The 25,643-nt window shown below is 49.9% G+C and overlaps 1 protein-coding gene across 2 annotated transcripts; it reads left to right on the top strand.

The window, feature by feature from the left end:
- The first annotated feature begins 228 nt into the window (after positions 1 to 228).
- Positions 229 to 20,467, top strand: DAPK3 (death associated protein kinase 3). 2 transcript variants are annotated; one of them, XM_028713950.2, is made up of 9 exons: positions 229 to 362; positions 2,778 to 2,913; positions 7,216 to 7,576; positions 8,379 to 8,508; positions 9,090 to 9,138; positions 11,483 to 11,509; positions 13,380 to 13,532; positions 15,318 to 15,363; positions 18,533 to 20,467. In XM_028713950.2, exons 2-9 carry the CDS (start codon positions 2,852 to 2,854, stop codon positions 19,073 to 19,075), a joined length of 1,371 nt encoding a protein of 456 aa, XP_028569783.1. In that variant the 5' UTR covers positions 229 to 362; positions 2,778 to 2,851; the 3' UTR covers positions 19,076 to 20,467. The 2 variants fall into 2 exon arrangements, with proteins under 2 accessions (XP_028569783.1, XP_028569782.2); XM_028713949.2 differs by lacking the exon at positions 229 to 362 and adding an exon at positions 426 to 484.
- The last annotated feature ends 5,176 nt before the right edge of the window (positions 20,468 to 25,643 follow it).

Below are 25,643 nucleotides of genomic sequence, written 5' to 3'. Positions count from 1 at the left end.
GCTTCTTGTCCCACATAGAGATTTCTCAGGAGACAGATGAGACTGAAGAATGGCACTCCCATTTCTTTCAGAGCTTGCATGCAGCAAAAAAGCCAAATCTGCAAGGAGCTTGCTGCTGCTGCTGCGCCCCTGATAGGCTGGCCGGGCTGCCTTGCTGGCTGAATGAATGACGTCACCGCCTGCCCGGGGATGCGGGGGAGGCGCCGGAGCCCGGGACTGTGACGTCACCTCCGCGCTTTAGCCAATGGGGAGAGCCGCTGCGGCCAGTGTTGGAATGCGGGCGGACGCGGCGCCTTGTCTCTCGCTGTCTCTCTCGGGGACGCGCCTTCCTCGCCTCCCGGGCGCGCTCTCGCCCTCCTAAGGTGGGCTATGGGGTGTGTGGGGGGGGGGAGTTGGGGGGGGGGAGGCTGCGCTCGTTTGCAGGAGGTTATTTTGCTTTTTGATGCCATTAAATGGGGGTTTGGAAGTGGAAATCGCGAAAGAGGTGCTTTTGTTTGGGGGGGGGGGCTAGATTTAGCGAAAAGGGGGCGGGGGGCAGCTATGTGGGGCTCTGAGACGCGAGGGGTTTGAGGCTGGGGGGAGGGAGGAGTTGCTCGTGGGAAAAGGCTTTGTTAGGGAGGCAGGGAAGGAGGAGGGGGGGAGTTTCCAGAAATATAGGGTTGGGGTTCCCCCCCCCCCCCACCTTAGGGGTGGGTGGGGAGGAAATGTGGGGCTGGACTAGATGACCCTGGGGGGTCCCTTCCAGCTCTGCACTTCTGTGGTTCTAAGAAACGGCTGGCGGAAGGGTGGTGGTGGTTTGAGCCAGGAGGGAAGGGGTTAAGTCGTGGGGGTGCTTTTGACGCTAAGTCGTGGGGGCACTTGATGGGAGGGAAGGGGTTACGTTTTGAGGTTGGGCTGCTTTTGATGGGAGGGAAGGGGTTAAGTCGTGGGGGGTGCTGCTTTTGATGTTGTGGGGCTGCTTTTGATGGGAGGGAAGGGGTTAAGTCGTTATGCTTTTGATGGGAGGGAAGGGGTTAAGTCTTGATGCCTTTGATGGGAGGGAAGGGGTTAAGTCTTGATGTTTTTGATGGGAGGGAAGGGGTTAAGTTGTGGGGCTGCTTTTGATATGGGGTTAAGTCGCAGGGCCGCCACTTTTGGAAAGATGGGGTGCAGAGGGGTCTGTGGGTCTGGGAGTCAACTGCTGTGTGTGTGAATGGGGCTGGGATTCTTTTGGGGGGTGGAGGAAGGTTGGGGGGTGGAGGCTGCAGTTTATGGCTGGGATCTCTAGGGATGGGGGGGCAGCAGGCGAGAAAGGAGTCTCCGAAGGAAGCCGCCTTGAGTTCCTGTCATGGGGAAAAGGCAGGGAATAATAATAATAATAATAATAATAATAATAATAATAATAATAATAATAATGTGTGATTTTACAGTGGTTGTTCCTTTTATAATTATTATTATTATTATTTATTTATTTATTTATTTATTTACAGTGGTGCCTCGCAAGACGAAATTAATTCGTTCCGCAAGTTTTTTCTTCTTGCGAGTTTTTTGTCTTGCGAAGCACGGTTTCCCATAGGAATGCATTGAAAATCAATCAATGCGTTCCTATGGAAACCGACTTCAGACCAGGTCCGGGGACAGTCTGTCCCTCGACCTCTTCTGAAGGCTGGGGGGGGGGGGGGACAAGGGCTTTTCTTCCCACCCCCAGCATTTTAAAAAAACCCGGGACAGCGGAGGGCTTCTCCGCTGTCCCGGGGCGATCTTAAAATGCTGGCGGGCGGCAGCGAAGCCTCCGCTGCCGCCCGCCAGCATTTTTAAAAGCCCCGCTGTCCCGGGGCGATTTAAAAGCCCCCGGGAAGGCAGGCAGGGGGGAGCAAAGACTTTTGCCCCCCGCCGGCCTTCAGAAGAGGTCCTGGACCTCTTCTGAAGGCCGGCGGGGGGTGAAAGTCTTTGCTCCCCCCCGCCTGCCTTCAAAAGCCATCCGGGATAGCGGAGAAACGAAGGCTGGCGGCGGGAGGAGGTCTCTCCACCCCGCCGCCAGCCTTCGGAGGAGGTCCGAGGACAGTGGGGAAGACGCGTTGCGCTTCCCCGCTGTCCCGGAGATTTCCCTATGGGCTTTCGTCTTGCGAAGGAAGCCCATAGGGAAATTCGTTTTGCGAAGCGCCTCCAAAACGGAAAACCCTTTCGTCTAGCGGGTTTTCCGTCTTGCGAGGCGTTCGTCTTGCGGGGCACCACTGTATACCCTGCTCATCTGACTGGGTTTCCCCGGCCACTTTGGGCGGCTTCCAACCAAATATTAAAAACAAGACAGCAACAGACATTAAAACTACCCCGGGCGGCTTTGAGCAGAATCTTAAAATACAAAGATTCAACAGATATTAAAAGCTTCCTTAAAGAGGGCTGCCTTCAGTTGTCTTTTAAAAGTAAAATAGTTGTTTATTTCCTTGACATCTGATGGGAGGGCGTTCCACAGGGCGGGTGCCACCACCGAGAAGGCCCTCTGCCTGGTTCCCTGTAGCTTTGCTTCTCGCAGGGAGGGAACCGCCAGAAGGCCCTCGGAGCTGGACCTCAGTGTCTGGGCAGAACGATGGGGGTGGAGACGCTCCTTCAGGTATACTGGGCCATTTAGGGCTTTCAAGGTCAGCACCAACACTTTGAATTGTGCTCGGAAACGTGCTGGGGGCCAATGTAGGTCTTTCAGGACCGGTGTTATGTGGTCTTGGCGGTCACTCCCAGCCACTTTCCTTTCCTCCGTTGCAGGAACATTTGACTGATCTTTATACTTCCTCTTCCTTTAGCATTGATCCAGCGCCAGGCAGTCTGGAAATTTGGTGACGGCCGCTTTTCCCCGGGGGGCGGGGCGGAGGAAGCCATGTCCACCTTCCGCCAAGAAAATGTGGAGGACTACTACGAGATGGAGGAAGAACTGGGCAGGTGAGCTGGCCGAGCACTTTGTTGTGCGTCTGCTTGCATGTTTTGTGTGTTTGTGAGAGAGAAATAATAAATTAATAATAATAATAATAAAGTGTCAGCTGCATCCCATTGCTGACAGAGTGGGAGAGCATGGAGAGACAGGAGGAGGTAATTAGGCAGGAATGCGGAACGAGGGAGGAGCAGCCTAGTTAATAATAATAATAATAATATAATAATAATAATAATTTATTGTTTATACCCCACCCATCTGGCTGGGCTTCCCCAGCCGCTCTGGGCAGCTTCCAACAAAATATTAAAATACAGTAATGCATCAAACATTAAGAGCTTCCCTAAGCAGGGCTGCCTTCAGATGTCTTCTAAAAGTTTGGTAGTTATTTTTCTATTTGGCATCTGGTGGGAGGGTGTTCCACAGGGCGGGTGCCACCACCGAGAAGGCCCTCTGCCTGGTTCCCTGTAACTTGGTTTCTCGCAGCGAGGGAACCGCCAGAAGGCCCTCGGAGCTGGACCTCAGTGTTGACAACTGCCATCAATAAAAGGCAAGAAATCTCCAAGATCATGTGTGTTCCCCAATGCTGAATTTATAGGAAGCAAGGTGTGCTTGTTTGTGTGTGCGCTGGTGTAAGTTATTTTAAAGTTATTGCTGATCAATTTGTGATGATATCGCGAAACTTCCATGGACAATTCCAACTTCTCCCTTGGAAACCTCATCAAAGCGTCGTTGATAAACAGCCTGCAGCTTTTGTTGGTTCAGGTTCGTTCAAAGTGCCTTTTTGCAAAGAGCTTGGGGATGCCATAACAGAATGGACTGGCTTGTAAAAGAGTATTGGGAAATAATTCGTAATGAATTGAAAAAAAATGTTTAAAAGTACTTTTTCAAAAATACAACAACACCAGAGTCCTTTTCGTTGGGGATAATTCAGTCCCAGGTGTCAAAAAAGGTTATTTATGTATGCTACTACAGCAGCCCGTGTTTTGTTAGCCCCAAAATGGAAAACGAGCGAGGTTGCAGCCAAAGAAGAATTGCAACTGATGGAATATGCACAGCTTGCAGACTTAATATATAGAACATGGGTAGGCAAACTAAGGCCCGGGAGCCGGAGCCGGCCCAATCGCCTTCTCAATCTGACCCGTGGACAGTCCAGGAATCAGCATGTTTTGACATGAGTAGAATATGTGCTTTTATTTAAAATGCATCTCTGGGTTATCTGTGGGGCCTGCCTGGTGTTTTTTACATGAGTAGAATGCATGCTTTTATTCAAAATGCAACTCTGGTTTATTTGTGGGGCACAGAGATTCGTTCATTTCTTTAATATAGTCTGGGCCCCTACAAGGTCTGAGGGACAGTGGACTGGCCCCCTGCTGAAATAGTTTGCTAACCCCTGATATAGAGTGAGAGAACAAGAAGAACATACGTTTAGAGAAGATTGGAAAGCGTTTATTGAATATATGGGGGGAAATTGTGTTTATTTGAAAACATTGGCATCACTAACATAAATTCAAAAGTGTAAATCAATTTTGATGGACGCAATAATGGAATACGGAATGGCATAGCTTTTGTAAAATATGCAGGGATTTATGTTCTGCAAAGTGAACCATGGAAAGAGAAGAAGGGATAGTCGTTGATATCTTAAAAGGTAAAGGTAAAGGGACCCCTGACCAGTAGATCCAGTCGTGGCCGGTTGCGGCGCTCATCTCGCTTTATTGGCCGAGGGAGCCGGCGTTTGTCTGCAGACAGTTTTTCCATGACATGTGGCCAGCAGGACTAAGCCGCTTCTGGCGAACCAGAGCAGCACACGGAAACGCCATTTACCTTCCCGCCGGAGTTATTTATCTACTTCCTCTTTGACGTGCTTTTGAACTGCTAGGTTGGCAGGAGCAGGGACCGAGCAATGGGAGCTCACTCCGTAGCTGGGATTCGAGCCGCCAACCTTCCGATCGGCAAGCCCTAGGCTCTGTGGTTTAACCCACAGCGCCACCCGCGTCCCGTTGATATCTTAAGGTTCTTTAAATGAATATTCTAAAAGGTAAAACATAAAAGATAATAAAAATTGTGGAGAATAGAGGAGGCTGTTGCCATTCTAGGGCATAAAACTTCAGACCCTGGTTCGATTTTTCGGCTATTTTTTTGTGTTTAGATCCTGTGTGCTGGCCTCACACAAACGGGTTCTGACTTCACACTAGAATTTCAGATCGCCCCGGAGCATCGCTTGCGGCGTTTCTGCATTCTTGATTTGTGCGTCAGCCACACAAATTATTTCAGGGACGTTTCCTGTCTTGAGTAATTCCAGTCTGGCCAGCAGATTTGAGGCAGCCCCCCCCCCCCCCGAAGCCTGGGAAAGGGAAGTGAGGGTGTTGCAAGGATCTCGCCCATGTCCCGAACTCAGAATCCACGGGTGTCGCAACTTTGGTTTCAGGGGGTGACGCGAGATCCTTGCCCAATATTGCGGCCTCACCCTGATCTGACGATATACACAGGATTCGGCCCCAGACCTTTGCAACACCGTCACCTCTTTGGTAGCCGCAGGGCAGCCTCATTGTATACTTGTTTTTGTGGACGTAAATCCTGCCAGGGTGAATATAAAAATCAATGATTTTTTTATTTAAATTGGATTTTTTAAAAATTTAAATGGGATTTCTTTTATTTAAATCAATTTTCTTTAAAAAAATAAATTGGATTTTTAAAATAAAAAGGTTTTGGGGGGAAAATCTATCTAAAGGTGGTTTTCTATTTAAGTTACCTTATAGTCCATCAGGAAATAAGGATTTGTTTTTCATGTGTGCTAAAACTCAGTCTAAGTTTATTTTTTTTAATTGTTTAACCACATCAGTTAACAAACATGGATACATATGCTATAACGTTATTGTTTTAGTTAAAATAAATTGTTTAAATTGTTATGATTATTTTTCTCCTTCCGATAGAGCACAGCAGAAAAGTTGTCCAAATATAAACAGTTAACTTACTAAACCTCACAATCACTTCATAGTTATCAGTCTACGTATTTCTGATAGTATTACCAATTTTTATCTCTAAGTATTACCAAATCAGTCTTTTTTATATATAACTGTAAAAAAAAAAAAAAACCCTAACTAAGAAGACAAGGACTTTAAAAAGGAACGGGAAAATTTTATAATTTAAATAGGAGACCATTGTAAGGAAATCAAAACTTTAGCTGGACTATAAGAATCACTTGTAAAGTAACGAAGGTTATGGACCATTTGGACAAATCAAAATAGCGGAGAACGTATTGATACGTAGTCTTAATTATTGTAATAAGGACCCATGTTAGTCACGAGAATCTCACAAAATGATAATACAATTTTTCTGGCTGCAAATTTCTATTGACAAGAATTTTTTAAAAAAATCCCCCAAGAAATAAAAAATGCTTATAACCCCCCCCCCCCAAAAAAAATCTTAAATTTTATTTGGGATATGTTCCCCCCAAAAAGGCTCAACAATTTCGTTGTCGTCATCCCCCCCCCCAAAAAAAATAACCCCGCAACTTTGTCCAGATTTTCACTTTTGGGAATATGGCAGCCCTATTTAAGATCCCAATTAAATCAACCCCCCCCCCCTTTTTGGGACATGATGGTGAACTGTGGACTGAGAAACCAAAGCCAGTCCACTTATTTTTCCTTTTTAAGAAAACCTTGTGTGCAAAATCTGTTTGTTCTCTCCCCTCGCCAGCCTCATTGCTCTCCGTCCGAATGAATTTTTGCTGATGGCCAGCAGAAATAAAAACAGGTCGAGTCGCTTTTCTTCTGCTTCCTTGTCCTTTTCTTTTTGCAACGGCAACCGTATATGGAAAGCTAGCTTGGTGTGTGATCTCACCAAAATGTAAATAGCTGCATTTCCATGTCCCGTGCCTGCGGCTTTATTAAAACAGAGCGCAGAGAGGTTTTTCTTCTTCCGTAGGCCTTCTGTGGAAAGACTCCAGAATTTGTGAAACAAATTTGTCAAAAGGACTGTAAAATTAGTGAAATGTATAAAAAATGTATAAAAATGAACGGCATAAGCAAAATTTAAAATAAAATACAGTGGACGCTCAGGTTGCGAACGTGATCCGTGCGGGATACACGTTCGCAACCCACAGCTTTCGCAACCCGCGTGGGTTGCTATTTGGCACTTCTGTGCATACGCAAAGTGCGATTTGGCGCTTCTGCGCATGCGCGACCGCCGAAACCCGGACGTAACCCGTACTTCCGGGTTTCGGCGTCCGCAACCCCAAAAACACAACCTGAAGCGTCTGTAACCCGAGGTATGACTGCAAGTGAACGTTTTCCGTCCCTTTCTCTCCCTCTCAGCGGCCAGTTTGCGATCGTGCGCAAGTGCCGTGAGAAGAAGAGCGGCCTGGAATACGCGGCCAAGTTCATCAAGAAGCGCCGCTTGTCCTCCAGCCGCCGCGGGGTGAGCCGCGAGGAGATCGAGAGGGAGGTCGACATCCTGCGCGAGATCCAGCACCCCAACATCATCACGCTGCACGACATCTTCGAGAACAAGACGGACGTGGTGTTGATCCTGGAGCTGGTCTCCGGCGGAGAGCTCTTCGATTTCCTGGCCGAAAAGGAGTCGCTGACGGAGGAGGAGGCCACGCAGTTCCTCAAGCAGATTTTGGACGGCGTCCACTACCTCCACTCCAAACGCATCGCCCACTTTGACCTCAAGGTGAGATCCTGCTCACACAATATAATAATAATAATAAATTTTATTTATACCCCGCCCTCCCTGGACAGAGCTGGGCTCAGGGCGACTAACACCATATGTGGGGCTCCCTTTGAACGTGACCCGGAAACTACAACTAATCCAGAATGCGGCAGCTAGACTGGGGACTGGGAGTGGCCGCTGGGACCACATAACACCGGTCTTGAAAGACCTACATTGGCTCCCAGTACATTTCTGAGCACAATTCAAAGTGTTCGTGCTGACCTTTAAAGCCCTAAATGGCTTCGGCCCAGTATACCTGAAGGAGTGTCTCCACCCCCATCATTCTGCCCGGACACTGAGGTCCAGCTCCGAGGGCCTTCTGGTGGTTCCCTCCCTGCGAGAAGCAAAGTTACAGGGAACCAGGCAGAGGGCCTTCTTGGTGGTGGTGCCCGCCCTGTGGAACGCCCTCCCACCAGATGTCAAGGAGATAAACAACTACCTGACATTCAGAAGACATCTGAAGGCAGCCCTGTTCGGGGAAGTTTTTAATGTGTGATATTTTAGTCTATTTTTGGTCTTTTTTGGAAGCCGCCCAGAGTGGCTGGGGAGGCTCAGCCAGATGGGCGGGGTACAAATAATAAATTATTACGATTATTATTATTTGATGTTTCGTTTTTTAATATTCTGTTGGAAGCCGCCCAGAGTGGCAGGGGGCAAACTCGGTCAGATGAGCGACTTGTGAATAATAAAAACAACATTACCCTGATTCTCTGGTGGCAGAGACTTGGTGCTCAGATGTTCTCTCAACCTTTCCCCCTCCCAGCCTGAAAACATCATGCTCCTTGATAAGAACGTCCCAAGCCCTCGCATCAAGCTGATCGACTTTGGCATTGCCCACAAGATTGAAGCAGGGAACGAGTTCAAAAACATCTTTGGCACTCCCGAGTTTGTAGGTATGTGTGTGAGAGCAGGATGTTGGGGGAGTGCAACGGACTGGGGTGGTTGATGGGTGAGGGGCGAGCAAGCAGGAGAAACCCTCAGCCTGGAGAGGAGAGGATGGTCTAAACCACTGAGCCTCTTGGGCTTGGCAATCAGAAGGTTGGCGGTTCGAACCCCCGCGATGGGGTGAGCTCCTGTCGCTCAGTCCCAGCTCCTGCCAACCTAGCAGTTCGAAAGCACACCAGCGCAAGTAGATAAATAGGTACCACTCTGGTGGGAAGGTAAACGGCCTTTCCGTGCGCTCTGGTTTCCGTCACGGTGTCCCGTTGCGCCAGAAGCGGTTTAGTCCTGCTGGCCACATGACCTGGAAAGCTGTCTGTGGACAAACGCCGGCTCCCTCGGCCTGAAAGCGAGATGAGCGCCACAAACCCATAGTCACCTTGGACAGGACTGAACCGTCCAGGAGTCCTTTACCTTAACCTGTCTCCACATATCCGGACCCACAAAGTATTTGAGAGGCAGATGAACAGATTCTGGTTGGTTGTGGTTCTCTGTCCCAGAAATGCTTATTTTTTTCTCATCACTCTCTCCAAAGCTCCAGAAATAGTCAACTACGAACCTTTGGGCCTGGAGGCAGATATGTGGTGAGTGAAATAAGCTTGGCTTAGATTTCCTGTGGAATTTAATGCTTATTATTATTATTATTAGCACAGTAACTTCGCTGTGACGGGACGCGGGTGGCGCTGTGGGTTAAACCACAGAGCCTAGGACTTGCCGATCAGAAGGTCGGCGGTTCAAATCCCCGCGACGGGGTGAGCTCCGGTTGCTCGGTCCCTGCTCCTGCCAAGCTAGCAGTTCGAAAGCACGTCAAAGTGCAAGTAGATAAATAGGTACCGCTCCGGCGGGAAGGTAAACGGCATTTCCGTGCGCTGCTCTGGTTCGCCAGAAGCGGCTTAGTCATGCTGGCCACATGACCCAGAAGCTGTACGGCGGCTCCCTTGGCTAGTAAAGCGAGATTAGCGCCTGCTGCAACCCCAGAGTCGGCCACGACTGGACCTAATGGTCAGGGGACCCTTTACCTTTACCTTTCTGTGGGAATCTCCTTCGCTGGAGGTTTTTCAACGGAGGCTGGGTGGCCATCTGTCAGGAACTTTTCATCTGCAGATTAAATGAACCTCGGGGGGGTGGCTTTCCAACTCCACAGTTTCCATGGATTTTTATTTGTTTATGAATCGCTTCCCAAGGTCTTTATCACCCTGGGCCTGGGAAGAGAACTTCTGGAAATCTCCCGGGCAGAGCCCTATTCCTGCCTCTGATCCCAGATGCTCTCTAGCTTTCGGAAAACACCTCTGGTGGGGAAAATGCTCTGTGTGTTTTCTCCCCTTTTCATCACAGGAGACAACAGCTCTGTTTTTGCGTTATCTACACTGTCCCTTACCCAATTCCTCTCCTTCCTGCTGTTTAACCCCTCTCCCTCGCTAGACGACCCTAAACCTTCTGAAATCGTCCTCCTTCCCCTCCTCGTGGTCCTTTGCTGAGGCAGCCCAAGTTCCTTTCCTAGGTCTCCTCTTCTGTAACCTGTCATGGCTTATTTGTTTGTGTTGTGTTGGTGCTGACCTTTAAAGCCCTAAACAGCCTCGGCCCAGGAAACCTGAAGGAGTGTCTCCATCCCCATCGTTCTGTCCGGACACTGAGGTCCAGCACTGAGGGCCTTCTGGCGGTTCCCTCATTGCGAGAAGCGAGGTTACAGGGAACCAGGCAGAGGGCCTTCTCGGTGGTGGCGCCTGCCCTGTGGAACGCCCTCCCATCAGATTTCAAGGAAATAAAGAACTATCTGACTTTTAGAAGACATCTGAAGGCAGCCTTGTTTAGGGAAGTTTTTAATGTATTATGTTTTATTGTGTTTTTAATATTCTGTTGGGAGCCGCCCCGAGTGGCTGGGGAAACCCGGCCAGATGGGCGGGGTAATAATAATAATATAGTGGTACCTCGGGTTACATATGCTTCAGGTTACAGACTCTGCTAACCCATAAATAGTACCTCGGGTTCAGAACTTTGCTTCAGGATGAGAACAGAAATTGTGCTCTGGCGGTGCGGCGGCAGCAGGAGGCCCCATTAGCTAAAGTGGTGCTTCAGGTTAAGAACAGTTTTGGGTTAAGAATGGACCTCCAGAACGAATTAAGTATAGTGGTGCCCCGCAAGACGAATGCCTCGCAAGACGGAAAACCCGCTAGATGAAAAGGTTTTCCGTTTTGGAGGTGCTTCGCAAAACGAATTTCCTATGGGCTTGCTTCGCAAGACGAAAATGTCTTGCGAGTTCCTGCAGGGTTTTTTTCCTCCCCCCCCCCCCTTTTCCCAAGCCGCTAAGCCGCTTATCAGCTGATCCGCTAAGCCCGCTAAGCCGCTAATAGCGCTAATCCGCTAAGCCGCTAATGGGCTTGCTTCGCAAGACGAAAAAACCGCAAGACGAAGAGACTCGCGGAACGGATTCTTTTCGTCTTGCGAGGCACCACTGTACTTAACCCGAGGTACCACTGTAGTAATAACATTGTAGTATAAAAACAACTGATTAAAATACAACTTCAAAACAAGATTAAAATACAACATTAAAATGCAGCCGCATTTCAGTAGAAACTCAAATCAAAGACTTCCCCTTTGCCCCAATCTCACTTCTCTTCCTTCTCCCTGCTGGGACCCAAAGATGCTCTCAGGTGCTGACCTTTTCTGCTGCCAGATTCTGTCTTTATTGCTAATTTCTGACTCCTTTGTCCTCAGCCGAGTGTCAGCGCGGCTGTTGAGTCAACTGGGGAACACCAGGCGTTGTCGGGCTGCAGCGCCCGTCATCCCTAACATTGTCTAGGGCTGAGTCCAGCAGCATTTTGGGGGGGGGGGGTTGCAGATCTCCCACCCCATGTTTCGGTGTCTTTTGGGACATTTCGATGCTAGTACGTTGATCTTCTCCTTTTCCTTTCCTTTCCTTCGTTCCAGGAGCATCGGCGTCATCACCTATATCCTGTGAGTATTTCAAAACAAAACACCTTGCGCAAAGTCGAGCCCTGTGCTAGGAGAACAAGCATAGCTCCACCAGTAGAGCGCGGGGCTCTTAACCTCAGGGTTTTGGGTTCGAGTCCCACGTGGGGCGAAAGATTCTTTCATTGCAGGGGGCCCATTAAAGCCCTAACAGCCTTGGCCCAGGAAACCTGAAGGAGCGTCTCCACCCCCATTGTTCTGCCCGGACACTGAGGTCCAGCTCCGAGGGCCTTCTGGCGGTTCCCTCCCTGCGAGAAGCAAAGCTACAGGGAACCAGGCAGAGGGCCTTCTCGGTGGTGGCACCCTCCCATCGGATATCAAGGAAATAAACAACTACCTGACTTTTAGAAGACATCTGAAGGCAGCCCCGTTCAGGGAAGTTTTTAATGTGTGACATTTTAACGTATTTTTAATCTTTGTTGGAAGCCGCCCAGAGTGGCTGGGGAGACCCAGCCAAATGGGCAGGGTACAAATAAATAATAATAATAATAATAATAATAATAATAATAATAATAATAATAATGATTATAGATGACTCCCGCGGTCCCTTCCAATTTGACAATTCTGTGCTTCTCCAGAAGGGTTGCACGTTGAGTAGTGCAGCGCCTTTGGGGAAGAGGGGGCTTAGCTTACTGTTTGGGGTTTTTCTCCCCCCCTAGGTCTGGCGCTTGGGACGCGGGTGGCGCTGTGGGTTAAACCACAGAGCCTAGGACTTGCCGATCAGAAGGTCGGCGGTTCGAATCCCCGTGACGGGGTGAGCTCCCGTTGCTCAGTCCCTGCTCCTGCCAACCTAGCAGTTCGAAAGCACGTCAAAGTGCAAGTAGATAAATAGGTACCGCTCCAGCGGGAAGGTAAACGGCGTTTCCGTGCGCTGCTCTGGTTCACCAGAAGTGGCTTAGTCCTGCTGGCCACATGACCCGGAAGCTGTACACCGGCTCCCTCGGCCAATAATGCGAGATGAGCGTCGCAACACTAGAGTCGGCCACGACTGGACCTAATGGTCAGGGGTCCCTTTACCTTTTAGGTCCGGCACTTAGCGCATGCTGTTGGCTTCAGTAACTCGGGTTCACGGTGGGTGGAGATCTTAGCGCAGCCAGGAAGCCATAGCTGCCCTTCTGGTGGTCGAAGGGCACAGCAGCTTGCTTTGGGGTCAAGCAAGCCTTGGGGGCCGAGAGCAGCGGATACCGTAAAGATCATAGAGACATAACAAGAGCCTTCTGGATGGGATGGGAGAGTGGCTATGTGTTCGAATCCTGCTTGTGGATGGTGTTTTTTCCATCAGAGCTTTTTAAAGAGACATTGGCTGGTCCCCTGTCAGGGATGCTTTATCCGTGCCCCCTGCTTGGCAGGGGGTTGGTCTAGAGGACCTTTGGGGTTCCCTTGCAACTGTACAATTCTATGATTCTACCTCCTTATGTACTCAACCCTCCCAGACTTTTGCTAGCTTTCGATTCCAGAGTATGGTATGTTCTTCGTCTACTTGGATTCCTGCTTTAAAAATTATTAAAAAAATAATCTGTGGATTTTTATTGATGTTTTAAATCAGGGGTGCCCAAGCTTTTTCCAAAGAGGACCAGATTTGAGGAAGTGAACACGCGTGAGGGCCGACCAAAGCTGTTGAGCTCTTTTTACTATTTTACCCCAAGGTTGTTGAGTTGGGTTTTTTTTTAGGATTGAAGTTTTGCTGAGATTTTTTAAGGATTTTACCCCAGGGCATATACTGCCGTGGGGATTGGATTAAATGGACTGGATTAGGCCCCCTGAAACAGGCTTTGGACATGCCTGATTTAAATTGTTTGGTTAGTAGTTACAAAATGCCTAAATAAAGCTGTTTTTTATCCTTTTGCCCTCGCAGCTTAAGCGGCGCCTCTCCGTTCCTGGGCGAAACGAAGCAGGAAACTTTGACCAACATTTCTGCTGTCAACTATGACTTTGACGAGGAGTACTTTAGCAACACCAGCGAACTGGCAAAGGACTTCATTCGGCGGCTGCTCGTCAAGGATCCCAAGTACGAAACGCGGGTGATGGGTTATGGGTGTCTGTTTTGGGACTACAGTTCCCATCATCCCTGACCTGTTCGCTAGGGATGATGGGAGTTGTAGTCCCCAAACAGCTGGAGGGCCACATTTGGCCATCGCTGCATGTAGCCTACCCCCAACCCCCTCAAAGTTCATGGCAGCGGTGAGATTTGAACGCGGAACCTCGTGATTCATAGCTCGGTCTCTCTCAGCGCGACGCTGATGCGCTCGGCGCAAGCTTTGGCATAATAATAATAACAATAATTTATTATTTATACCCCGCCCATCTTTCTGGGTCCCCCCAGCCACGCTGCGCGGCTTCCAACAAAACACTAAAATACAAGAACCTATTAAACATTAAACTGTGGGACGCGGGTGGCGCTGTGGGTAAAAGCCTCAGTGCCTAGGGCTTGCCGATCGAAAGGTTGGCGGTTCGAATCCCCGCGGCGGGGTGAGCTCCCGTTGCTCGGTCCCAGCGCCTGCCAACCTAGCAGTTCGAAAGCACGTCAAAGTGCAAGTAGACAAAAAGGTACCGCTTACTGGCGGGAAGGTAAACGGCGTTTCCGTGTGCTGCGCTGGCTCACCAGATGCAGCTTTGTCACGCTGGCCACGTGACCCGGAAGTGTCTCTGGACAGCGCTGGCCCCCGGCCTCTTAAGTGAGATGGGCGCACAACCCTAGAGTCTGTCAAGACTGGCCCGTACGGGCAGGGGTACCTTTACCTTATTAAACATTAAAAGCTTCCCTAAACAGGGCTGCCTTTAGATGTCTTCTAAAAGTTTGGTAGTTATTTTTCTCTTTGACATCTGGTGGGGGGGCATTGCACAGGGCGGGTGCCACCACCAAGAAGGCCCTCTGCCTGGTTCCCTGTAACTTGGTTTCTCACAGCAAAGAAGGCCCTCAGAGCTGGACCAGAGCTGGACCTAAATGTCTGGGCAGAACGATGGGGGTGGAGACGCTTCTTCAGGCCGTTTAGAGCTTTAAAGGTCAACACCAACACTTTGAATTGTGCTCGGAAACGTCCTGGGAGCCAATGTAGATCTCTTTGCCAGGCTGCACAGATGTCTTTGCCAGGCCAGATGTTCCTAAACGACAACAATGAGAGAAAAGGGTATTTTCCCAAGGCAAATATATATTTTCCTGTTGACCTACATTTGTTCAAGGCCTCCGAAGCCTCGGAGAAAGTAGAATAAACTAGGCAGCATGAGACACCTATGTGCAAAACCTGTTTAGCTTGTACTTGCTCATGCGTTGCCGCCTTGTGCAGCTTCTAAAAGCATAGAACAGGGATAGGGGACTTTCGCAGCCTCACGTTTGCCTCTTCCCCTACCCGGCTGGTCAACTTTGAAGCGTAATTATTACAAAATACAAGCAAAATACATACAAATACAGACATACATATTTTTTCAGATAAGCACACACATTTAAAAAAAGAACAAAAAAGAGAAAAGGAAAAATTGCAAAAAGAAGAAAAATTGGAAGAATTCCCTCCAAATTCACTCGATGGAAGCGATGGAAGCCAAACAATGACGTTTTATTGTTGAGATATTTGTGGAGTGAATTCAGAACTGCATTTTAAATTGCATTTTAACCTGTATTTTAAAGTGGTATCCCCTCCCCCTTATGTTTTTACTGTAATTTTACTGTTGTTAGCCGCCCTGAACCCGCCTCTGGCCGGGGAGGGCGGATATAAATATTATTATTATTATTATTATTATTATTATTATTATTATTATTATTATTATTATCTGACCTCTGCTCCCCGTTCTGTTTCAGGAAGCGGATGACGATCGACCAGAGCCTGGAGCACCCATGGATTAAGGTAAAAACCGAGACGTTTCAGAATGTTGGCTTGCGGTTCCTAAGCTATATTTTTCTCACCTGCTCTTGAACCAGGTGGGCTTCCAGATTTGTAAGATCGGTAGCAAAGCCTTACCATCTAAGCCACTAAGCAGAGGAAGAAGGGGATGTTGAGGAGGGCAGTTTGGGGAGAAGATGGGAGCCGGCAAGTTCAGGAGACGGGGATTGAGCTGCCAGCCACCTTGGGAAACAAAATCGCCCAGTAAGCGGCCTTCACTGCTAGATGGCGCTGCTGGGGAAGGATGGTGAAAGGGGCTGGAGCACATGGGTTGGCGGTGGTGGCAGAAGAAGGGCACATTCATCTTGACAAGCTCACCCTGACTGTGACCTGCAGGTTCAAAATGGATTCTAGAATCCTCCTCACTGACTTTGTCTTTTGTTTTGAACCGGGGGCTGCAAGGTGACTGGAGGGGTCCGCGATGCTTCCCTTCCCCTTTTGTTAGGTTACGATACGATAATCTTTATTGTCGTTGTCCCATACAGAACAACGAAATTGGAAAAATCTACATCAGACATTCAAAAACCATCAAGCCTGTTATCCCAGCCTGGTTAGCCCCCTAAAAACTCTGATACCCCATAATTGAATACAATATACTCCCATAGAGACTACCTTACACTGCGTTTAAAACCAAAATCGCATTTGGATAGAAACTGTTTCTCGGGCGGCTAGTCCTAGTCTTTACAGTGGTGCCTCGCAAAACGAAATTAATCCGTTCCGCGAGTCTCTTCGTCTTGCAGTTTTTTTGTCTTGCGAAGCACGGCTATTAGCGGCTATTAACGGCTTAGCGGCTATTAACGGCTTAGCGGCTTTAAGAAAAAGGAAACAAACTCGCAAGAACTCGCAAGACGTTTCATCTTGCGAAGCAAGCCCATAGGGAAATTCGTCTTGCGGAACGACTCAAAAAACGGAAAACCCTTTCGTCTAGCGGGTTTTTCGTCTTGCGAGGCATTCGTCTTGCGGGGCACCACTGTATAACCCTGTACCTTCTTCCAGAAGGCAGAAGCTGAAAGAGATCATTTCCGGGGTGCGCACTGTCCTGCGCTATCTCTGCAGCTTTCTTATGGCACCTGGAAGCATAGATTTGATAGGTAGACAGACGTGTACAAATTTAAAAGAAAGAAGCTTTTGGTCTCAGAAAAAAGGATTGTATTAAGAACAAGAATAAGAATTTATTATTTATACCCTGCCCATCTGGCCCATCCCCAGCCACTCTAGGCAGCTGCCAACAGAATATTAAAAACAGGAGAAAACATAAAACATTAAAAACGTTCCTAAAAAGGACTGCCTTCAGATGTCTTCTAAAAGTCAGATAGTTATTTGTTTCCTTGACATCTGGTGGGAGGGCGTTCCACAGGGTGGGTGCCACCACTGAGAAGGCCCTCTGCCTGGTTCCCTGCAACTTCACTTCTCGCAGGGAGGGAACCATCAGAAGGCCCTTGGAGCTGTACCTCAGTGTTGGGGCAGAACAATGTGGGTGGAGACGTTCCTGCAGGTATACTGGGCCAAGGCCGTTTAGGGCTTTAAAGGTCAGCAGCAAGATTTCGTGCTTGGAAACGTCCGTGGAGCCAATGTAGGTCTTTCAAGACTGGTGTTATGTGGCCTTGGCAGCCGCTCCCAGTCCCCAGTCTAGCTGCCGCATTCTGGATTAGTTGGAGTTTCTTGGTCACCTTCAAAGGTAGCCCCACATAGAGCGCATGGCAGTAGTCCAAGCAGGAGATAACCAGGGCATGCACCACTCTGGCAAGACAGTCCACGGGCAGGGAGGGTCTCATCCTGCGTACCAGATGGAGCTGGTATATAGCTGCCCTGGACACAGAACTGACCTGCGCCTCCATGGACAGCTGTGAGTCCAAAATGATTCCCAGGCTGCGCACCTGGTCCTCTACACCTGCCCACCCCCTGTCCCCCCAAAACAGTCCTTCTGTCTCATCAGGATTCAACCTCAATCCATTAGCCGCCATCCATCCTCCAACCGCCTCCAGACACTCACACAAGACATTCACTGCCTTCACTGGTTCCGATTTAAAACAGAGGTAGTGCTGGGTATTGTCCACATACTGATGAACCCCCAGCCCAAACCCCAAGTAAACAGATGTGTAAAGATTTAAAAGAAATAAACTTTTGGTCTCAGATGAAAAGGATGGGTAGTGTTGCTGAGTGGGGAGACACTTTTTGGGTCCCCTAGGCCAGGGGTCAGCAAACTTACTGCGCCTTGGGCCAGTGTCTCCATGCCGGAGGAGTGCATGCGCATATGTGCGCGCACGCACTATTTCTGGCACACTTCCGGGTCGGAGGAGCACCGGAAATAGCTTGTGTGCATGTGCACGGGCCTGCTCTGACCCGGAGGTGCACAGGAACTAACGCGCATGTGCAAATAACGCTTGTGCATGCGCACAAGTTACCGTATTTTTCGCTCTATAGGACGCACCCGACCATAGGACGGACCTTGTTTTAGAGGGAGAGAACAAGAGAAAAAAAAATCTCCCCCTCTCTGCTCAGCGCCCCTTCAGCGAAGCGGCAGGAGAAACGGAGCCCCTTCCATTTCTCCTCCCGCTTGGCTGAAGGGGCGCTGCGCCTTAGCTGAAGGGGCACCTACCCTTCAGCGAAAGGAACCCGAAGCCTCCGGAGCGTGGCAGGAGCTCCCGCTGTGCTCCGGAGGCTTCAGGCGGCTATCTTTGAAGCCTGGAGAGCGAGAGGGGTCGGTGCGCACCGACCCCTCTCGCTCTCCAGGCTTCAGTGAAGGCAACCCGAAGCCTCCGGAGCGCAGCAGGAGCACTCCCTCTGCGCTTCGGAGGCTTCGCGTTGCTATCGCTGAGGCCAAGGAGCCTGCATTCGCTCCATAAGATGTACACACATTTCCCCTTCATTTTTGGAGGGGGGAAATGTGCGTCTTATAGAGCGGAAAATACAGTATTTCCGGTGCTCCTCCAACCCGGAAGTGGGCAGCTGTGCAGTGCTGGTAAGAGCAGGCGGCATGGGTCGCCGCGGCCTGGATAAATGAGTCCCTTGTGAACCTTAGTTTGGGGACCCCTTCTCTAGACTGACCCCCTGGAATGGGGATGGCGGGGGGGGGGAGAGAAGCAACTGCCTGAGCCTCTTTTCTGAGCGTCTCCCTGCTGACCCTTTGCAGGTGATCAAGCGCCGGAACGTCCGCAACGAGGACAACGGCAAGAAGCCGGAGCGCCGCCGCCTCAAGACGACCCGCCTGAAGGAGTACACCATCAAGTCCCACTCCAGCATGCCGCCCAACAACACCTACGTCAACTTTGAGCGCTTCTCCAAGGTGATGGAGGAGGTGGCGGCGGCCGAGGAGGGCCTCCGCGAGCTTCAGCGGAGCAAGAAGTCTTTCCGCGAAGACATTGAGGCCCTGCGCTCCATCTACGAGGAGAAGGAGCTGTGGTACAAGGAGGAGAACGAGGCCGTGGGCCAGGACCTGCGGCAGATCCGCCAGGAGATGCAGAAGACGGAGGCCCTCAAGCGCCAGGCGCAGGAGGAGGCCCGGAGCGCCTCGCTGGCCGCCAACGGGCTGAAACGGCGCTACCGGAAGCTGGAGAACCGCTACGAGGCCCTGGCCAAACAGCTGGCGTCCGAGATGAAGTTCGTGCAAGAGCTGGTGCGCTCCATCGAGCTGGAGAAGCTGCGGGGCGGGGAAGGAGACTGCGGCATCCGCTAGCGCCCTCCCCTCCTGGGGCGGGGTGAGGAGACGGGAGCAGATCCGTCTCGGCCGTGGGTTCGAGGGCTGCGCCCCCTCACCCAGCCTCCTGGCCCAGCGTCCCAACGACTCTTTGACCTATAGCTCCTTATTTAATCACTGGTGTGGCGTGCTTCCTGGACTACGTATCCCATGATGCAGCGCTCCTGCCGGGACTCAGCACGGCGGGCGACATCCCTGAGTGCTCGGGACTTGTAGCCTGAAGCTGGAACTTTGTGCTTGTTAAAAATATCCTGTCTTGCTCGGGGCTTTCCGTTCTGCCCTTTTTCGGCCTGAGGATCCGCCGGCCTTCTTGAGGGTTTGAAGAGAGCGGGACGTCGGCATTCTCTTCCCCCGAATGAGGTTCCGACGGCAAACTTTGAAGCCCAAAAGTCTTGTTTCCGTTTGCTCGCTGGGCTTCTGAGTGCGGAGAGACTGCTGCCCAGATTATGGGAGATTATGGTGCCCAGATTATGGGAGATTATGGTGCAGATGTGATGTGCGAGAGACAGCTTTTGCCTCGCTAAATCAGCCATTCCAGGGCAGAGCATGACGCCCCATTCACCCTGTGGGTCTTTTCTGCTAGAGGCCTCGTGGCAGGTTTTCTGGGACCAAGGCTGCATTTAGAAACCACATGGCTTGTGTTCCAGATATCGGAGGGAGCTTCACTTCACAAATATCAGGGTGCCTCTGGGTTGCGGGCAGCGAAAAGTAGATTATGAGAACTTCCTTCCCTAAAGGCCAGTGTTTGTAGTAACAAACATCTGCCTAGGTAGAGAGATCCAAACATTTTAAATCTTTTTCCAGGATCTGAATCTTTTATCCTTTATCGTTTTGAAGTAGCCTCGTGGTACATTTTCTTTCCTATTATTATTCTTTGTATCAAGAAGCCATTTTTGCTTTTTAAATAATAATAATAATAATAATCGCAGGATTCTTGGTTTGTGTTCATGTTTAGGAGGGGGTGATTAGGGTCACAACAGTTGCAGCTTCTCTTACCAGCCGAAGCTCTGGGAATTTCAGATATTAACTGTGAATCGAGGGGTGGTGGTGGTCATTGTTAAGAAATCACACGCTTAGGACTGATGTGGCTACGTGCAGGGATATTTCCAGGTGACTTTTGGATTGAACGTTTACGATGATCTGTGCTCGGCATGCTGCTGGGGCTGTCACACACAAGTCCTGCTTTCCGCGCTGTTTCGTAACTGCAAAAGTTCGGGGGCGGCCACACCGCTTCACCCCCGCTGGGGCGCATTCTGTAACCTCCTGCTGAAACCCTGTAACGCTTCGTTCTGCAGATGTTGTGCTTTAGCAAGCATGTGGTGCAGCTTCGGGGAAGCATCGCAGAGCCACCAATAAATCAGAATCAATCCACCTTGGCGCACTGTTACTTTGTCTGGAACCCTCTGCAGAATGCAACTGCTGCAAAATGTGCATTGGAGGGGGGGCGGCTTAGTACTGACAGAGTCCATCCGCCTTATTTTGCAGCCCTGCAGCCTCAAAAGTGTGGCTGAGGTTATCTGCTAACTCGCGGGGGTAGCATTCCTCTCTTCAGAATGACCTTGCATAAGAACAGGCCCCTGTGGCTTTTCCTGAGACCCCACATTACTGTCCAAAGCAGGTAGAGAGAGGGATGGGGAGAGGCTTGTTATAAGAATTTTAAGGTCTTATATATAATAGGTAAAGGTAAAGGGGCCCCTGACCATTAGGTCCAGTCGTGGACAACTCTGGGGTTGCAGCACTCATCTCGCTTTATTGGCCGAGGGAGCCGGTGTACAGCTTCCGGGTCATGTGGCCAGCAGGACTAAGCCGCTTCTGGTGAACCAGAGCAGCGCACGGAAACGCCGTTTACCTTCCCGCCGGAGCGGTACCTATTTATCTACTTGCACTTTGACGTGGTTTCGAACTGCTAGGTTGGCAGGAGATATATATAATAGATGTTCATAAATGTACCAAATGGGACGCGGGTGGTGCTGTGGGTTAAACCACAGAGCCTAGGGCTTGCCGATCAGAAGGTCGGCGGTTCAAATCCCCGTGACGGGGTGAGCTCCCGTTGCTGGGTCCCTGCTCCTGCCAACCTAGCAGTTCGAAACCACGTCAAAGTGCAAGTAGATAAATAGGTACCGCTCCGGCGGGAAGGTAAACGAAGCAGGCGTCTTTTAATTTCGTGGCTGCTGTCACCATCTGCAGTGATCATGGAGCCCAAGAAAGTAAAATCTCTCACTGCCTCCATTTCTCCCCCTTCTGTTTGCCAGGAGGTGATGGGCCCAGTGGCCATGATCTTCGATTTTTTGATGTTGAGCTTCAGACCATATTTTGCGCTCTCCTCTTTCACCCTCATTAGAAGGTTCTTTAATTCCGCCTCACTTTCTGCCATCAGGGTTGTGTCATATATGGGCTCTTGGGTACCCCATAAGGGAAAAGGAGCAGCCCTCCCCCTTATAACAGAGTTCCTCCACAATCAGGTTGCAAACGGGCTGTTGTGGACAAGGAAACGGGAATGTTTTTGAAGGGATGCTCCACTAGAGGATGCCAGATCTCCAGCGAGGTTCCTGAGCCCTCTCAGTGGAGAAAGTAGCTGTGTTTGAGCATCTTCTGAACAGGGAGGAGCCTCCAGGGTCAGTCCTGTCCTCCTCACCTCCAGTTCCCTGCCTAAAAGCCTGAGGAGCTGCTGCCAGTCAGTGTAGGCCAGGGGTCAGCAAACTTTTTCAGCAGGGGGCCGCTCCAATGTCCCTCAGACCTTGGTGGGGGGCTGGATTATATTTTGGGGGGAAAATTATGAATGAATTCCTATGCCACACAGATAACCCGGAGATGCATTTTAAATAAAAGGACACATCTTATTCATGTAAAAACACCAGGCAGGCCCCACAAATAACCCACAGATGCATTTTAAATCAAAGCACACATTCTACTCGTGTAAAAACATGCTGATTCCCGGACTGTCCGCGGGCCGGAATTAGAAGGCAATAGGGCCGGATCCGGCCGCCGGGCCTTAGTTTGCCTACCCATGGTGTAGACCAGGGGTCAGCAAACTTTCAGCAGGGGGCTGGTCCACAGACCTTGTGGGGGGCCGGACTATATTCTGGAAAAAATAATAAACGAATTCCTATGCCCCACAAATAACCCAGAGATGCATTATAAATTAAAGGGCACATTAAAAGGTAAAGGTAGCCCTGCCCGTACGGGCCACTCTTGACAGACTCTAGGGTTGTGCGCCCATCTCACTCAAGAGGCCGGGGGCCAGCGCTGTCCGGACACACTTCCGGGTCACGTGGCCAGCGTGACAAAGCTGCATCTGGCGAGCCAGAGCCGCACACGGAAACGCCGTTTACCTTCCCGCTATAAAGCGGTCCCTATTTATCTACTTGCACCCGGGGGTGCTTTCGAACTGCTAGGTTGGCAAGCGCTGGGACCGAGCAACGGGGGCGCACCCCGCCGCGGGGATTCGAACCGCCGACCATGCGATCGGCAAGCCCTAGGCGCTGAGGCTTTTACCCACAGCGCCACTTGCGTCCCTAAAGGGCACATTATACTCATGTAAAAACACACTGATTCCCGGACTGTCCGTGGGCTGGAGTTAGAAGGCAATTGGGCCGGATCCGGCCCCTGGGCGTTAGGTTGCCTACCCATGGTGCACAGACAGTACTGAGTTGGTCTGATCTGGTAGAAGGGCAGCATCTGAATGTTCTCAGAGCCTTTAAATGTCTCCTGTAATATAATGCATTTGTGTACAATATTTTGGCCACTGCATGTATTCTTCCTTTACTCCAGTATCCCTAATCCTAATCGATTTGGCGAAAACGACCGGAAGAATCAGAAATCAGGAGGACCAATTTTTTTAAAAAATAAGGAATGGGGAAAATATAGAATTTACCTTAAAAACCATTGCAAACAATTAAAAACTATTAGTAGGATTGGAATAACACTTGTAGCTTAATGTTAAATTTTGGGTGTAATGGAGATTTCATAGATTTGGATTAATAGGCAAGATTCGAGAGGAAAAGGTCCTTATAGACCCACAGAGGGGAGGAGGGAAGTTCATGAGATTCTTCAGAATTCTCTATGTTGGCTGTTTGATAATGGTCTGACAATTTTTAAAATCTGAAAAACTAAATATTTTTTTTAAAAAATGACCAAAAGCGAAACAAAAAAACCTGAAAAGGCCAATTTCCCAGGCATACAATGGTCATAGCAGAAAGCTGTGGTTGCAAAAATTTCAGGTGAAGCCTTGGGCCAGCAGTTAGAAACACCTGGATCAGGGCCAGATTTAGGTTTGATGAGGCCCTGAGCTACTGAAGGTAATGGGGCCCTTTATATGCCCAGCTGTCCTCTGTCAACAACAAATTGTCGCTGTTTTTGTGTGTTGAATATATGCTGTATGGTAATTTATGGATCTTGGAGGTATCTAAAGCCATTTGCACATAACAAATTGGAGCCTACACAGCACAAAGCACTGTTGATGTAGGTTTTATTTTATCTTATTTGTTTTTTTATCTTATATTTTGGAAATGTGGGATGTGGGTGGCGCTGTGGGTTAAACCACAGAGCCTAGGGCTTGCTGATCAGAAGGTTGGCGGTTCGAATCCCCGCAATGGGGTGAGCTCCCGTTGCTCGGTCCCTGCTCCTGCCAACCTAGCAGTTCGAAAGCATGTCAAAATGCAAGTAGATAAATAGGTACCGCTCTGGCAGGAAGGTAAACAGCGTTTCCGCGCGCTGCTCTGGTTCGCCAGAAGCAGCTTAGTCATGCTGGCCACATGACCCGGAAGCTGTACGCCGGCTCCCTCGGCCAATGAAGCGAGATGAGTGCCGCAACCCCAGAGTCGTCCACGACTGGACCTAATGGTCAGAGGTCCCTTTACCTTTCCCTTTTTTGGAAATGTACATCCAGTTTTATTTTCCTTTTAAAAATTTTGGTGCCCCCAAGAGACTGGGGCCCTAAGCTCTAGCTTGTTTAGCTTATGCGTAAATCCGGCATTGACCTTGACGCAATGTGGAATGCTCAGCCACATATGAGTCAACTTTGTTTCTGTGCCGTCAGTTACGCTCTCCTATGGGGGAAAAACAGAATTGTGCAATGTACGTCAATGGCTCTCTGCCCTTGGCGTGAATCCAGTGGGAGAGGTCTTGCCCCTGGCCAGAGTGGCAGCTGTGCAAAAGCCTGACGCAAGGCACACCTTGTTGCACCACCGACTCAAGTCTCGCCTATAGTCGCTATGTGCGTTTTCACCCCTTTGCAAGTTCTTGTCCCGTTGTCTCTCATGCTGGTGTTAGAAGCTTGGCAGCCTCTGAAGTCCCCTCTGTTCTCTTGCGGCAGATTGACCACTTTCAGGGCAGAGAGATGGATGTGAGGCCTCCTTTGGGCTTAGAATAAGAGAGCACCCGGGTTCCAAAGGCAAGGCCGATCTTTTCCTTCTTAATATATTTTTATGAAGGGACGTGGGTGGCGCTGTGGGTAAAACCTCAGTGCCTAGGACTTGCTGATCGTATGGTCGGCGGTTCGAATCCCCGCGGCGGGGTGAGCTCCCGTCGTTCGGTCCCAGCTCCTGCCCACCTAGCAGTTCGAAAGCACTCTTAAGTGCAAATAGATAAATAGGTACCGCTTTATAGCGGGAAGGTAAACTGCGTTTCCGTGTGCTGCGCTGGTGCTGGCTTGCCAGCTGCAGCTTCATCACGCTGGCCCTGTGACCCAGAAGTGTCTTTGGACGGCGCCGGCTCACGGCCTCTAGAGTGAGATGAGCACGCAACCCTAGAGTCGGACATGACTGGCCCGTACGGGCAGGGGTACCTTTACCTTTACCTTTATATTTTTACATAACAAATTTAAATTCAAACAAATCTTCCATCTCATCATTTAGCATTTCCAGAATTCTTTGACTTCCCTCTGCCTTTCCATTACCAATCCCCCCCCCAACTGCTTCTCTTAAAAAAAGGTAAAGGGACCCCTGACTTTACTGGCCGAGGGAGCCAGCGTATAGCTTCCAGGTCATGTGGCCAGCGTGACTAAGTGGTAAACCAGAGCAGCGTACGGATACGCCGTTTACTTTCCCGCCGGAGTGGTACCTATTTATCTACTTGCACTTTGACGTGCTTTCAAACTGCTAGGTTGGCAGGAGCAGGGACCGAGCAACGGGAGCTGACTCCATCGTGGGGATTCGAACCGCCGACCTTCCGATCGGCAAGCCCTAGGCTCTGTGGTTTAGACCACAGCGCCACCCGCGTCCCCTTAGCAGACAGTTAATTATGAGAGGGAATTACTTCTCTTGCCCCCTACCCCAAACAACCAAATGCTTGGCTTGCCCATCCTTTCCCAAGTTAAAAGATGCACATCTGGCCAGGTTTCTAGGGGAGAAGCAGCTGTGACTTCAGCCTCTGGAAATGTGCAAACATTCCATGCCTGCCGTCCGACATGCACTTCTTATGTGAGCAATTGGTGGTCCAGACAGGTGTGCCACTGGCATGCTCACCACACCACAAAAAAGATGGGCTTTTGGGGTGTGTTGCAGCCTGGGACACTGGGATGGGCAGATGTCATATTTGTGGCTGCCAT

The sequence above is a fragment of the Podarcis muralis genome, chromosome 18 (genome assembly GCF_964188315.1).
Source record: "Podarcis muralis chromosome 18, rPodMur119.hap1.1, whole genome shotgun sequence".
Lineage (NCBI taxonomy): Eukaryota > Metazoa > Chordata > Lepidosauria > Squamata > Lacertidae > Podarcis > Podarcis muralis.
Note: the sequence above shows the minus strand (reverse complement) of the source record. Positions and strands in the feature narration are given on the sequence as shown.